This window comes from Coturnix japonica, chromosome Z (genome assembly GCF_054131305.1).
Source record: "Coturnix japonica strain WE chromosome Z, WE-NBRP24, whole genome shotgun sequence".
NCBI classification, from domain to species: domain Eukaryota; kingdom Metazoa; phylum Chordata; class Aves; order Galliformes; family Phasianidae; genus Coturnix; species Coturnix japonica.
Genome location: NC_140702.1, coordinates 64906350 through 64923398, shown reverse-complemented (window position 1 = coordinate 64923398; position 17049 = coordinate 64906350). Strand labels below are relative to the sequence as shown.

Genomic DNA, 17049 nt, shown 5'->3' with positions numbered 1-17049 from the left:
TCAGAATTTTCATTGACTAAATGAATGATAAACTATAGTGTGCACTTATAAAATGTGCAGATGACACTTGGTTGGGAGAGTTGCCAGGGACATGGAAAGACCCCATCTGAGTTATGGCCCCAGCTGGGGCCATAATGAACACCACTGTTGAAGAAATATATGGTGAAACTAAAGCAAGTTGAGAGAACACCGAAACAAAATCACCCCATGCTTAGAAAATACAAGGAAAGTGTGAAAAGAACTGTATGGGCTTGCTTAGAAAACAGACATCCAAACCACTGTTAATAAGGCAATGACTTACCATAGCCACTGCTTATAAAAAATAATCTTCATTTTCAACACAGAAAATTAAAGTAAAATGTAAAGAAAATCATTCTTATGGGGGCAATGAAAGACTAAGGCAGATCATTGGATCTCTCTTTTAAACATCTGTTTGGGATGCACTGGGCTTAGGAGCACAGTAATCTACTTTGCCCAATACAAACTAGGCAATGAGTGGACTGAGAGCAGAGGACTGGGCAGGTGGATGGAAACGTGATGGTCTGTGATGTCCCTTCCAAATGAAACCATTCTATGATTCTATGCTCAGTGCAAGGAAGTTTCCAGTTCTGGATTAAAAATGTATGTGAACAGACTCCTTGCAGTGGTTGTCCCTTTACCAGCTCTCACCCTAAAGTAACTACTGTCCCAGAATATAGCAAAGTAACAGCACAGAAACTTGTCAAAAAAAACCAAATTGCTGGGTATTACTGAATAATGAAAGATTGTGAACTTTTGAGAAGCCATAGAAAACATGACAATTTATATTGCTCCTTCAGAGAAAATATAAGAAGTTACTCAAGTATTATAACCCTTCACTAAGATCAGAAATATCCAGTCTGGGAAGCCCAGCTCTCCTGATCTATTTTGCACATGAAAGAATAACACGAAGTTATTCTTTTAAAAGCTTTTGTATCTAAAAAGCTAAGAACTGGAACAAGCTGACACCTTTCAGAACTAGACTGGACCTTTCAGTTGCATTACACCTCAATGAGTCTGTCAACTGTGAACCTCAAAGATTCTCTGTGAACTGCTCATTTACTCAGGATGACAGAGCTTTCCTAAGTATTACAGGATTCTAAAACTTGTTTTGGGCCAACCTCCTTTAAGCAAAGTCATTAATGCATATAAAAGCTGCTCCTTTCTCCATTCAAGACATAGTTTAACACTGTAATTATCAGCTACTGTATCCAAAGGTACTGTAATAACCACAACCACAGGCCCAACAGTTTTAACTTGTATATGAACCAGACAAAATGCTTCCTGTTTGCTACTGCTACAAACTAGTTCCAGTATATGATCACCCAAACTTTAAAGAGCAGTGCAGTGTCCCTCCGTGAACATACCAGTTTAGCTTCAGACAAACATTCTCATCTTAACTTTGTATATTCAAACTGGTTTTAGCAGGTCAAATGCTGCTCTGAGTTAGGAGGTATTTGCTCAATGGTGAACATAAATACTGATAGTGGTATGAGATAGAAATGCATGACATAAATCTGTTAATAGCCAACTAAAGATATGTTTACTAATCATGATATTTATGTGATTTAGAAATAAAGCTAGCATAGTACATAATGAAGGTGAAGCATGTAAGTTAGGAAATACAACTTAGAGAGAAATGATATATATAAGTAAAAGTTATAATATAGTAGCACACGTACAGCTAACTTGGATTATCTTATTATTTGGAAATGCAAGCACATTCATTGGGTGTCTCATATGTTCCTCTGCTCTCATACAGAGCCTTTGAGGTCTCAAGGCTACAGACAAACCTACATGCCATGTTCCTGGAAGAGCTGCACAGAGCTTTGCAGAATCCATACAGACAAATATGTTTTATTTAAGCACTCTAATATTAAATATCCTTAGTTCTGTGATCCATTTTTTTTTGACATAACAAGTCTTTAATTTCAATTTATGATACTCATTTCAGATAATAATTTATTTCCCCAGCAGTGGTTCAGAGAACTGACACACTCTTCATTGTTTATGAACTAGAAGTAACATACCTCACTCCAGTTCCCTACTATCCAGTAGGCATCACCAGGCAAACTGTTGGATGTTACCAGGAGGCTACTTTCTGTGACATTCATCAAAGTCCTCTCAGATGTTGCCATGTGGTTCTTGAGAGCATGCTTGTTTACTAACAATTGTGCGCTGGAGGTTATGCTGTCAGGGAGCTTCATTTCTGTTCTGCCATCAGCTTGTCCTCTTAATACATTACCAAATGTGCTGGGCACTACTGTAATAGATGCTTCTTGGGTAGTTACTCCTCTGATGGGCACATCAACTTGCAGACTGATAGAGCTTGCTGTTGTTGGAAATATCAATCTTTGTGATGCTTTACTATCAGGAAGGGGCACGGAAGGTTCCTGGGGATGAGATGAGGTGGGGAGATGAGAAGTCACACCCCCATTTTGAAGGATGGGAGAGCTGGTGTCTAGCGTTGTGCTCCTGGTTCTGATTTCCAGATTGTGTTCTGTGCTGTAAAGGTGATCAGTTGGTTTCTCACTTCCCTCTGTTGACCCATCAACATCATCAGACTCTTCAGTCAAGTAATCATAGCTGGAAGTTACTTCTGGACTACTCGTAAAAGGAGAGACAGGAGTGTCCTCACTTCTTTGCAACCCATCCTCTACAGTAGAAACTGTCTCACTTTTAGAAACCTTTTCAACATGCCTTATAATTTCAGTTCTTAAGCTACTAGGAAAAGGCCATGAAGTAGTATTTTGATGAAAACTATTTTCAGTAGAAAAAACAGGATAATTGTAAACATCACTTGATACAGCAACATTATTTTGTAATGATATGTTGGTTGTTTCTTCTTTTGGTGGGATTTTACCCACAGGGGATATAGGCGAGGGAGTGACAGTTTCAGGCTTGGGAATTCCTGTTGTGGTATGAAACCTTGGGCTTGGTACAGGAATGGGTGAGGTGGAAATCCATTTGGGATTTGGATTAGTTTTTTGGATTATAATCTTCCCTCTTCTAGGTGCCAAGGGGGGTATCACAAATCTTCTAGCAGAAGGACATTGCTGGAGACCACACAGGGCCTTAGAGTTTGGTCTTTTGGAACTATCGCATGGCTCATGATTGTTTTTGGCACAGGTGACCCTGCGAGTCCTTATTCCACCACCACAAGTAACTGTGCACTGCAAAAGAAGTAGAATGAATGTAATTGTCAAATTGCAGCAGTTCAAATAAAGAAGGATCATTAGTCATAATGAAAGTAAAGCAATCACAAAAATTGTTTATCCAATGCCTGTACAATTGGAAGTACAAAAAACAGACTGAAAAAACTGTCATTAAAAACACATATATCAATTACTACTGGCTGTTCAAGTAATGCCACAGACTTGCTTTGAAGATTTGCACAGCTCATAGATCCTTTTTAACTTTATTTAATAGATCTCTCATTTGGTTTTAGTGCACCTGATGCCAGGGCTGCAAGCATTTCCCTTCTAAATTATGGACTACTAACCAATGTGGCTTTTATTTGAATGGGAGCACTTTCACGTACAAAGAATGCTAGAAACTAAGGATACACAGTTTTTCCTCTGATGTTTTGTCCTCAGTCTCACAGGTAAAACAATGAGTTTATCAAGAGTTTGGAAGAATAAGGCTGGTTGACTTGCTCACTGGAGATGTTACACATAACCTAGTGGAGGATGTCTCCGTAGGATCTGAGGGATCACTACCAACTCATTTAGCTGGTTTAAAATAGATGCCCAATACAGACTTACAAACACTCCTATAACCAGCACTTTAAAACCCTTGAGATATACAGTCCTTCTTAGGGTCAGAGTGCAGTAGAACACACATGACTTGGTGTTCTGGGTGCTTTCTGTGTTGCTAACACCTCTAAAATAACATCAGCTCTGCAGCACCAGAACAGTATCCTCAGAGCAGGAAGGCTAATCAGTTATTCTGTTTGTCCTCCTTGCATTTCTGGCAGAACAGTGTATTTACTGTACTCAGAGCTATGCAAGTTTATGTCAGCTGCAGTTTCGCCCCTGAAGTTACAGACACTGGTAATAATGTGTTTTGCCTACTGAGGAAGACAGTAACCTCTGGTATTTTGTTGCTGCTTCCACAGAAATACAACAGAATGTCAGAATACACTACATGGCTGACTTAGATCACCATTTCTGTGAATTAGAAGGAATATCTAACCTCACTAACTACTTGGAGCAAAATTCTTTCCTCCTGGAATCAGCTTTGAAAACTCCTGCTTTAGATTACAGACATGTAGCAACAAAGAGATTTCAGAATATCTGTAACACTTCATCTTAGTTATCTGCTCAATTAGGTACTTTTGATGTATAGTATGATTTTTTAACCACCAGGTACATTCAGAGAAAAAGGAAGTTTTGCCTGTGTGAAATCCCTCTCACACACTTATCACCTAAGATTTGTTGGTTATCTGCAGATACCAACACTAACTAAAATCTAAACAATGCTAAGAAGGATGAGATTCATCCACAGAATAATTATGAGAAAGCACAACGAAAGAGTACTCCCTATAAATAGTGACATATATTGCAGAATAAGTTCCAGTATATTTAAACACTGGCTGGTGAAATAACTGCACAATACTGAATTATCTCTTGGAGTATGCAAAAATATTCTGGTGTTTATCAGGACTTCAGATTAATACTAGAAGGAAAAAAGATAGCATGCTGCTGCAAAACAGCAGAGAGACAAATGCAAAAGAAATGTAAATGCAAAAAAAATAAAGACTTTTCATTTTCTCCATGTAGACATGACACAGAACCTCTCCCTTTCTGTTTAACAGCAGTGATGAATATTCCATAGAATTCTGTGCACGCAAACATGCTGTGTTCTAAAACACCAAAAGCTCAGCAAGCCAAACCCTTAGAGATATCTATAACACACTCCTGGAGGTTGTTGGCAAGCAATGCAGCTTTTTTGCTCATCCATATAAAGAACCTGTGAAGTCATGTTAAGAAATAAGGCAAAAAGAAATATAGCAAAAAGAGCTCATTGGTCTTTTTTTGTTAAGTATGATGGACCACTTCAGGAAAAAAAAAAAAAAAAATTGGAAAAAATAAAAAATCAAACACTGAATGTCATAGCTGACACAAACTTACCTCAGTCCAGTTGCTCACTGTCCAGTCAGATGGGCACAAGACATCTCTGTTGCATGACAGATGGGTCTTTGGTTTAAGCAGGTGCTGGCATTCTGTGACAGCCAACGCCTGCTCATCAGATCCCACTGTTTGGATGCAAAGCACAGTTCGCTTCTTCTGTCCCGTTGGGCCACACGTTGTTGAACACTTCTGCCATTCTCCTGCCCACCATCTGACAAACAGATGTGTAAGACACATTACAGAAAATAATCCATAACAGTTCACTAAGGATAGCCTTCCACATCCAGATTTCAGTAACTACTAGGCACCTCAGCAATCTTTTTATCTTTATTATCTGCTTATTGTTACCTTAATACAGAAAGAATTAACAAATTAGAATCGGTACTTTGTTCCTTCAAAAAGGAAAAACTTGCCCTTTATATTTGCCTCTCCTGATCACAGATGGTCTTCCAGAGTAAGCTATGCAATGCTTCACTAAGTGAAAGATAAATGTTTTCTCTAGTGCAATGTTTTCCAGTGTAATTTAGTTTAGTTTACCATGGCAAGAACATAGCTCCAAGCTGCAGTATAAGAAATCTAGCCCAGTGGTGGGCTCTTAAGTAAAAAAATGCTCCTGGTCAAAACATTTAAGTCAAAAGATGATCCTTGCTTCTTGTTCCTGAGTTTTAAAGCAGGTCATGATGACAAAGCTTCACACACACACACCAAAACCAACAACAACAAACAAAAATACCTCCAAAAAATATAATGGGTGTACTTAGGAAATGCCTTTCCATCTGGAAAAAAACTGTTCTTGACTTAAAAACAACATTACTCTCTTGTACTTTTTTTTTTCTTCTTTTTTAGGTCAGTGAACTTTGAGCAAACTAATTCCATACTGATGAAAACACTGAAGTTCTACAGCAGGTTAATAAACTGTTAGCATTCATCTGGCTCAGTCACAATCTCCAATCTCAATGCATTTCTGGCTTCTTTTGTTTGCTAAAAATCCGTTCTCCCCCTTTCCTCCATAGTTTCCATTTTTCTTGATAAATTTATTCTTCAATTGCAAAGCAAACAAACAAACAAACAGGTGTCACTGATGTGGAAGGCACTGATACCTACTCATGATCAATCAGAAAAAAAAATATAAGAACTTAGAGCAATCAAGCTGTGCACACAGCTCACTTGTGCAATCACCTGGCTTCCTCTGGGGAACCTACACCTTCCTTCTTCTCTTTAGGTATGAAAAAATATTGCATTTCCTTTTAAATTACACTCTAAGACCTTTGAGGCACAGATTGTTTTGCAAAATGCTGTAGAATGGTAGCCCACTGCCACAAACCTGCGTGAGCCCTCTGGACACTGCTGTAATAAAAAGAACTTATTATTTCTCCTCGTCTCTTGCCTTTTTTATTTTTTTTTAGAGCGTTTCTTTCTCTTTTGGGATTCTGCAAATAACCAAGGAAAAATAACCAGTTAAAAAGGAAAAAAACAAGTGCACCTCAGATGAATGTGGTAATAAAGAAGATAAAAATATGTTATTGTAACCTGAACCAAGTAATTTCAGGGTTGTTTTCATCTCTTGCATCTTACTTCCAATTCTCTTTATCATCTTAGGTATCTTGTAAATAGCTTTGCCACAAATGCAATCTCAAGTATGCGAATTGCCCTATTAATTTTAATGGAACCAAATCACATGTCTGTAGTTACAGAGAAGCTATACTGACACTCCCACCCTCCCTAATTCTCACATAGCTCTGAGTAATGGATCAGAAGTTGGCAGGTTTAAGTACTGAACTCTAAGTAATGTTTTATCACTTTGCTACAGAATCTACCTTGACCAGTAGCAGTAGTGCACTGGTAACAATCTAGTGCACAATAAACCTGTTTTTTAAAATAAGTCATGAAATAAAGTTAGTGTTCTGAAGTTGTTAAATCCAATATCAAGACTGTATCTTATTCCACCTTCATGCCAATCTTAAACTGCATTTAGTCATGTAGCTTTCTACCAAGTCCTTCCTCATTTAGTGTAGGTAATAGATTGTACTGATAACTTTCACTACACGCTACCCCAGCATTATTTTTTTGTTTTACTGAAAGTTTCTTCTCATCAGTAAGTGTAGTTCTCAAGGCTGTATAATCCTTACTTTGATTCTACTGTATATGAATATACATATACATGAACACTCCATCATGAGGACTTCTGAACTGCAGTGTTCCAGCAGTCGTGGAAGAAAGGCAAATCAAGGAGTGCAGAATGTCAACATTCTTACATCTGTTCTGTTACAGGATACTCCAAAGCAAGTCCCGGACCACACAGTAGCAGTACCCAAGTGACAAGACATCATTCATCTAGGAACTCCTATTGTCTCCATACTGCAGAGGCATGACTGAAACTGGAGACAACTGCTGAGCATGTAGAACTGAGAACTGATGCTGCAACCTCATCATCAGCCTCTAAACTGAGATGACCAAGCTGACAGACTTTTCAGCTTTGAGTTGGACAATGAAGGGCACTGCCAGACAGACACAGCTTTAGGCATGTTATAAAGAAGGATTTATTTATTTACTTATTTTTAATCACACTAAAAGATGCTTGGCAAAGAAGAGGACGTGGGGAAGAAAACTAATATATAGATGTGCTGATTGTGATGAGAATCTGAGTTGAGCTGGCGTAGACTGAAACCTGATGGGCTTTATCTAACACTTGTCCCTACCTCTGGTATTCTGGGGCAGCAGCAACTGGGAAGTTCTTAAATATTAATGCATCACGTTGTCCCTACAAAGCAACAGGACTGTTGTATCACTATAGGCACGCATGCTACAGCACAGAAAGACTATGCTAACTAACAAACTAAGAATCAGAGAACTAATCTGAGTGAGAACAGACTTTCCTGGGGCTCTCAAACTAGAGAGTATTCACTGTATAGTGAAAATGCAACTTCGGTTGACTTTCAGTTGCAGCTGGGAGCATTCAGCTTTTCTGCAGTCTAACAAGAAGCAGCTGATAATGCACCCAAAAAATGAAGGATATGCACATAAGAGGAACTAATAATAACAGATGATGCTCACTGAATAAGGTTATGGATCTTGTTGAGACTTTGGAATCTAAGTTTGCTACATTCATGCCTATGCGGTTGAATATTGAGTCACACTTAAAGAAAGACACTTTTTTCACTATGTATTCTGTAGAATGTCTGGCACAGCAGATACCAACAAGGCTCTGATTTTTGGCCTGTTTATTATAACAAGAACAGGATGTTTTGTTCTTATTGTGTTGCTGAGTTTACTGAACCGTTCTGCAGGAAGACAATACAGTAACAACAGATAAATGTGGACCCTGCAGGAGATCCCAAATACTTCCAAAATAATCTACTCACAATTCCTCTGTGCATACATGTAGTTAAGTTAAAAAATCTTAAGGCAATTTTCTTTATGGTGGAGATAAAACATTCAATTCAGAGCATGAGCAGTTAAAATCTCAGTCTCTGAGTACTGCCTGTTGATTTTTATCATGAACACCTGTGGAGCAAAATCCCTGCCTACCAAAGAGTTGTGTGGCAGAAAAACATATTCCATAGCACAGTGTGGAGAACACACAGCAACTCCTGCTAGAAAGAATCACTGAAGTTTCACATGAGAAGCTGTATCACCTTTTAACTCTCAGCTGCTCAGCTATCTTTATTTTGCTGTTATACAATATATGGCACATACGTGTTGCAATATTTAAAATACATGCATTACTCCAGATTCTTTTAGTAGGAAGTGGAGGGAAAAACAAAACAAAACAAAAAAACAATAATCATGTTAAGACCTGGACTTTGCAGAAGCCTGTCATTTAAACAGTTTATAATTAACTTCCTGAAAAGAATTAATGAGATAATATCTGGTCTGTGCAAGTTACAAACATTACTATAATGTTATTCTTTTCCTGTAGATACTATTTGATACATTATCTGATGTTGAGTTAGGGTCTACTAGCCAGTGACATGGTGTCATGTGTATTTTCAATGAGATATCATAGGTTATAGGAGGATTGTGCAAGAGAATATCCTTGTTGTTTCACACAGAATGTTCCCACAAAGATACCTATTTGCTCTTGGATAAGCCTGGTATCATCTAGCAGTTCCAGTTCCGTGGCTACTGCATTAACAAAAAGTTCCCAGCAATGCCATGTTCAAATACACTGTCCTCACCTCTAGCACATAATTCAGCCATCTCTGCAAAACTCTTGTTTTGTAGTAGTTTCATATGAATTCTCAGTTATGCTATATTGTACTGTGTAAGATAGTCACATCATTCTCTAACATTCAGGTTTTCTTTAGAACCACCAAAGTGAACTACCTTGAGAGCCTTCTCGTTTTTCAAACAGAGGAATATGACCCATCTGTCTGGGTTTCAAACTTATCATGTTTGAGAAACATGACTCAGATGGGCAATGAACAAGAGCTTTTCTGCCTAGTTCACATGCAATATAATTCCATAACTGTTACATTCCAGCATTCCTGTAATGCTGGAAAAATTCTCCTCTCATGAGCATCCCTGAATAATGCGACTGTTTCAAGCAAATGGGGTAACTTGAGTTCATTTGTAATTTTGGAATCAATATCGAGCTTATACGTGTTATAAATACAAAGCATCCACACTCACATTAACAGGTAGGTTCTGCTCTTATGTAGTCAACTAATTGCTAAGTTTGATCTATTGTCTATTCGTATTTCCTTGTAACCTATGGAGAATTATGAAATGTTTATGGTTTATACTTTTAACAGTCATTTGTAGAGGTTGCATCTGGAAAGATGTAATTCCCAAATGAAGTATCACACAATCTTGTGAAGATATTTGGAAATGATCAATAAAACCAACAACCACACAGAAATTATTACATTAAAACTTTAAGAAAATTGCTGCTGACAAGTATAGCATGAAATACTTTAAGAGAATAGCTACAATGACTTTGATCCTGAGTTAACTAGAATTACTAGATAAAGACTTGTATAAGACTTGTATTTGCCATGCAAAGGGACCTGGACAAATTTAAGCAGTGTGCCCACAGAGACTTAGTGAGGTTTAACTAGACTCAATGCAAGGTACTGCACTTGGGCTGGGACAATCCCAGAAACACATACAGACTAGGAGAACAACTCCTTGGGGGAGGCTGGAACTGGGAGGTCTTTGAGATGCCTCCAAACCAAGCCATTCTATGATTCTTTACCATTGTGGACATCATGACAAAGGATTTCCAAAGACAGTAAATGGTGAATGTAGGACATGTCAGTACCCAAAGGGAAAAACTAAAACCAATACTGACTATAGCAAAAAGCACAGGTGTTCTCCTGTCATGTACTCTGCACCACTGATGCCTTGAAGCAAATCTGTGCGTTTTTTACAGCCATAGGCTAACATCACCTAAAATGATTACAGTGGTTGATTAGTTCACTACTAATTAGACCACTACTGGGTTTCTGACGCCTTTGCTCTGGAACACTTGGAAGATGTCTTTATGGCAGTTTATATATGCCACACTAATCTGGTATTAGAACCAATATATTCTTTTGAATGACTCTTATTTAAGATTACAAGGGCCCTTGAAGAAATTGGTACCTTGGTGGACAGTCCCTTTCGTAGCACTTCTTCTGCCTTCCAATTGGCTGTGTGGCCGGGTCACAAAAGGAGTTCTTGATCGCTCCACCTCCCTTCCGCATGCAGTGGGCAATCTGGCGACGCACTCCTGGAAGAGAAAGACCCAAAAAGAAAAGTAATCCCTGTAGGCCAGGGATAAACTGCAGATGTCTTCCAGCATGAGGTGCACACACTGTCTGCACACCACATCCTAGAATACAGAAAGAGCTGTGTGATGTTCTCAGGAGTAAAAGTCAGTTTTGCAGTACGTCTGAGCTAGATCAGGTACAAGTATCCCCTAGTCAGCTGAAAGGGTGTTATGCAGAGCTCTGGCTGAAGGTACACACTAGAAGGAACTTACTCTTATCTCAGTGATGTTGTTGGTCTCAGAAAGTGTTCTTATACCCCTGATAGAAGTTGAGTTTAAAGGGCTGTGAACTGTTTTTTGGATTTCTCACAGAGAACAGACAACAGGGCAGCAGGAGACTGTTCACAGCATGTGGATTATTACTGACCTTCACTTTGCTTTTGTGGAACAGGCAATTAAGCAGAAAACAAAACAGAATGTTTCACAAAGAATATAACTCTATGATTGCTAATGCTGAATTCTGCTGCTTGAAAGTTTTAAAAACAGTACAAGTCTTGACCTAAAACAATGATGTCATCATACAAAGGATAAAATCTGTTTTCTGAATAACTGATGCACAGCAGAAAGGAGGCAAATCACTGTAACGAAGAGATATTCCATACATACAATTTATGTTATGTATTAGCAGTTTCAGTCACATAAATGTCTGTTCACTGAAGAGAAAGAAACCTGAAACAAAATACTGCATTATCCCAGTGCAAACCTAAAGAAAGCTACATTCCAGGAGAGTTCTGCAATAATTTGATGTCAGTACTGAGCTGCAAATCCAGACAAATGTCTGGGATAAACACGATTGAAGAAATCTTGTTTGCTCACTGCTGTTAACTGTGCTAATAATTCATAGCAATTTACATGCAGACATTAAGGCACTATTTCTGTGACTTTCATCCCTCTCCTGGGAAGAAATGGGCTTAGTAGCACTAATACTATGCGTCAGAGGTAAATCTTTTGTATCTTTTGTAACTTGAAAATATTTCTCTGTGAAGCATTTTCTTCTCATCCTCCCTGCAGTGTCCCCTTACAAGACAACTAACGCATACATCCTAGCATTTCACACTAGCATTATTGGGGGCTTGCCGTAAGAGACTTCACAGCATTCAAAAACACACTTCTCAAAAAAAAAAAAAAAAAAAAAAATTAAATTATTCACATATACTAATAAACATAGGAAAAAAATCCCAGACTACGAAATCTGATACTAAGGAATCCAAAGCTACTATTAGAGGTAATTCTTCAAAGAAAAACTGAGCATGGCATGTAGATATGAAGGGGAAGTTTATGGTCAGACATCACTGAAAAAAGACTTCATGACAAGAAGAGGATGAGAAGCCTTTGGGTCATTTTATAGAAACAGACAGAAACCTTTGGTTTCTATGGGTAGTACTCCAAGATTTCAGGTATACAATGCTTAAAAAAACAGTGCAGCTTCTACACAGCCTTCAGACACATGACTAGGTTCTATGCAACAAATACATTGAGTCTCCACCATTCATACAAAAGAGCCAGTTTTATAATAGAATAATTCAGCTGGAAGGGACCTCTAGAGTCATCTAACCCAGTAGCATTTAGTTCAGAATGGGAATTAGTTTCACCTAGAAGAGAGGATTAGGGGGACTGCAGCCCTATGCTTCTGCTAATATTCTTTTTGCTGAGGCATTCAAACTTTAGGGTACATGACAAGGTGGCAGCTGTATGGTAGCACAGCAATCCTGCCTGCAGTGTTGTTGCACATGGCTCTCCTTTTCCTTGGGGACATCAATAAACAGAAAGCTGCATGGTCCACTGCAGGACTATCAGGGAGCAAAGTCCTGGTTTATGCTATGGAAAGCGTAAGTGGAATAGTAAGCAGCCTTTGCACTAGTTGTAAACAAAGCAGTTTACAGAAATACAGTTCCAACCCTTTCGAAGTAATGCTATGATGCTGCTATAAATGCAAATTAAGAACTCCTCTTTGGCTCCAATAAATTTTTAGTGTCATTTCAGCTGCTGTAATTCACTTTAAAACAGCTATAAACCTTAGCAGAAATATTGCTTTGAGGCTGTACATTCTCATAAAACATTTGTTGATCACAGCCATCAATAAACTTAATTCGCACAAACAGAATTTTTAATACAGAAGTTACATGAATTTATATTGTAATTTTAAAACCTGGTAAATTCTAGGATGAGTACGTATGTTTTAAGAAGCCATAAATGCCTTTTCTTTTTTTCCCATTAGGACTATATACAATTCAGTTACAAAGTTGAAAATAATTTTAGATGCTTGTATAGATGCACATACATTTTCTTAGGAACTGTCATCTTAAAAATACAGTGGTGTTTCAATATAGATGTGTAAAGAAGGGAACTTTGCGTGCAGTTTTATCACGTGTTTTCAAGGTTTTCAGCTGGTCTGGAAATGAGATAGCAAAAGAAAGATGGGCTGCTGAACAGTACATAAAAAGTGGCTTGAATTTACCTAAGCAGATACTTCATGCTTACTAAACCTCATCCTTCTATTGAATGTTCAAGTTTTCTTTGATTTCCTGTGTCACTCTAAAAACATTCTTACCATTTCTATGATTAGAGAGAATACAACAGATATTCGCAGGTAGTTGATTTTTCTTAATTTTTTTTTTAATCTTGAGCAAGTTGAATTAGAAAGCACTCCAATGATACATGGCTCCCTCTGAAAGTAATACATCTATTTATTTGCATGGAAATTACAACAGCATCAACAACAAAAAAACTGGCACAGAAAATTAGTCGCCTTACATTCGACTCTGCTGTACCAAATATTTACACAGGTCTTAATTCCACTCACTCAACTCAGAAAGCACTTGTACCTCTCCATGAGGCTTCAACCCTAATACTGAACTTTCTAGAAATTTTCCCCAGGCAAAAAAAGGTACCCATTTAAAAATCAGTTGGGTTTGAAAGGATTTTAAAAGAGAACAGGCACTTGTTAGCATAACAGCTATGGCAAGGAAATTGGAATTGGATGATCTTTAAGGTCCCTTCCAACCTAACCCATTCTGTGAAAGTCTAGTTTTGAGTTTGGGCACCGTTAAAGCTGCAAATGACAAAACTGAAGGTCCTGCATTCCAGAAGGGTATGTACAAAGTGTGCATACAAAAGGGCATAGTAAGAGCCCTTTGTGTGAACATGGAATTGTCACTGTTGTGCATCAAATCAAATAGTCCGCATGGACTTCACTTTGGTACTTGAATGAACAAATTACATCCCATGCATGCACAGATCACGTGCACAACTGATGTTGTAAATGTATAACCCATAATTGTGAAATAAAGCATTGTGACTATTGTTTTCTCAGTCTCAGTGCTGCAAGTTTAGTAGTACAATTCAGTTCAGGAAAACATGTAGGTAATTTTTCAAAGTGGCCCTGATAGCAGTTGTGAAGGATTTAGAGGCCACAAAGCAATTAACCCCCAAACAAATCTCACAGTTAAGTCCTTCTGAAAAACTTTGAAACTTTGCCAATCGCTGGTGTTATCTATGGAGGAGAACACTTCTGAAATTGCCTTAGTTGTAGCTGTGCTGTACTTTTTGCTTCTTGTTACATTCCATGCCACTCAAAACTAGTCCTACAAGACATCATGTCAGTGTTTCAAAAAGGACAAAGGGATTTTGCTTATAGTTTCTAATTGACCGTTATTTAAAGAAACGACAATGGGTAGCCATTCTAGAAAAATACTTAGGAATTTAAATTAACTGTCCTATGAAAGAAGCTTAAAGGCTTTATATGCTATCTGTCTGGACAGCAGCCTCTGGAGAGACAGCCCACTTAGGCAGAGGGTTGCTGCGTGCAACTCAAGTTTGATTGTGCAGCAGTCTGCAGGATGCCTTCTGTAATGAACAGATCCTGATGGCAAAGAAATTCTATTCTACATAAAGCAAAAGAATCTGCAACAAAGACTGAGCAACGCTCATTATTTTTACTGTAAATTATGCTCATAAGAGTTTGTCATGAAAAAAAATTACCAAACTATTTTCTACACTACAAACAGATATCAGGTATTGATATCTGTTCTCATTTTTCCTGCACACAGTATTACCTATCTTTACTACAGAAAACATTGATTTTTCAGACAATATTATTTCCTGCTATATTGTTGAGAAGCCAGTTGCACTCACTATTTGAAACTATAAGACACAGAGGCATGTGAAAGAGATAATGTAAAACATAAGCACATTTGCTTCTTCTCCATCACAGCTACAGTGGAGCTGGAGAAGGACTTGGACCAGGGCACAGCAATATATGTGTCACAACCTTAAGGCGAGGAATATCAGAAAATGCCCTTAAGGAGTTGACCTGAGGTCATTCTGTGAAGGCAAAGCTTAATTTTACAACTACATTATGCAACACTGGAAATTTCCTCTAGTTAAGGATGTAAAACTGTGTTGTTTTTTTTCTTTTAGACAGGAGAGGCTTTCCGAGACCAGCCTGTTCCTCTGTATGCTGTCCCATTTGCCATTCCCTAACTCTGTTTTTCTCTTTTGGCTATGGAAAGCATGATTGCATTGTCCTGATCTCTGTGGTTACAAAAAGCTGAAGGGCTCTTGGATTTATCACTGTTCTATTGTCCAGTCCTGATGTGAGGCCTACAATGAATCATTAGGCAGTTCCATGTTTGCCAGGAGAGAAAAAAAACCTCTAGAAATCAATTTCTGCCACTGGCTATGTCAGTCAGAGTTACTTCAGTGGTTCACCTTTCTTGGCCTCCTCTTTGAACCTGAAAAACAACTCAGCCATTATTTACCAAATGATGAATGAAAAAGTACTTCAAGGGTTATTTCACTGTCATATTTACCCTAACAAACACAACTTATTTTTTTTAAATCTCCTTGACCCCCATTGAAGGTTTGTCTTCAGTGGAGTTCTCATGCAGCATATTGATAGCAGAAGATTATCTTCTTGCCTACTTAACACACTTTACATTAGAAGCTTTAAGAAAATATTTTAATGCCTGAGATCTGGCACAGCAGGTTTGTTACTGCCAATGGCACTAAATTCTGGATCTAAACAGCCTGTACATTCAGATAAGATCAGTCTCATTATTTAAACCTAGGGGGAAGTTCTGCAGAAGTCAGGGAAATATACTGATTAATGCAGCAACACTGGGAACATTAAGTCCTGCCTTTATTTTGCCTCATGATTCCTAGCTGAACTCAAGAGGAACAAATACAATAATGTGCAACTGTGAGAATTTCTGGTTCTACATAAACAATTACTACTATTTCCATTCCTTGCTAAATGGGGCAAGACTTCAGAGTTTACAAACTTCTTTGCTGAAGGACCATTAACATTTTCCAAATACTCTGTTCTCTGCTTCTGAGAGCTCCAGGTTTTGACGTTAATGTCTGGATAAGCAGAGCTCAAACTCTGGTGTGGAGCCTAGTAAGGCCACAGCTAGCTCAGCATGCCAACAGCATGAGTGGTTCACATTTAGGCAGCCCAGAGCAGAGTCAAATTAAGCATAGAATACCTGCAGAGAAATGCGAACAGACTGTAATACCAGAACTCTGTCTCCCTAGTTCAAAAAAGAAAGACAAGGATCTCATAGAAGTCTAGTGGGTGGCCATAAAGATGGTTAAGGATCCGGAACGTCTTCCATATGAAGATAAGCTGAGTAACCTGGATCTGTTCAGAAGGGGGAAAAGAAGATGGACAGAGCATCTGATAAGTGTTTATAACTATCTAAAGAGAGATGGGAGGCAAATGGATGAGGCTCTTGGTGGCTCACAGTGGTAGGACAAGGAGCAATGGCCTAAAACTTGTACATAGGAAGTTCCATACTGACATGTGGAAGAACTTCTTTATGGTAAGGGTGATGGTGCACTGGGATAGGCTGCCCAGATTGGTTGTGGAGTCTCCTTTTATGGGGATACTACACCTACCTGGGCAACCTATTGTGGGTACCTGCTTTAGCAGGCGGATTGGCCTCAATCTCTTGAGGTTCTTTCCAAACCCAGTGATACTGTCTATTTCTCCTTGTTCAAGCAATTCATTTAAGCCCTACGGCAGGCTTTCCTTTTTTGACTGTTCAGGGAGTAAGCGACAATATCCTGACTTCTTTACTTACTAGCAGATTGCACCTTCCTTCAAGTCTGTTTTGAAATTTTTATGAATTTATGTATCTAAGGGGA

General features: G+C 38.4%; 1 protein-coding gene across 1 annotated transcript in view; it reads right to left on the bottom strand.

The window, feature by feature from the left end:
* Window positions 1-17049, bottom strand: part of ADAMTS12 (ADAM metallopeptidase with thrombospondin type 1 motif 12) — a 149048-nt gene that overhangs the window by 15032 nt on the left and 116967 nt on the right. Inside the window, exons 17-19 of the mRNA XM_015848413.3 lie at window positions 10737-10863; window positions 5151-5361; window positions 2049-3191 (exon numbers count right to left, since the gene is read on the bottom strand). Of these exons, the coding sequence (XP_015703899.2) occupies window positions 2049-3191; window positions 5151-5361; window positions 10737-10863 (1481 nt within the window). The remainder of the gene's footprint in view (window positions 1-2048; window positions 3192-5150; window positions 5362-10736; window positions 10864-17049) is intronic.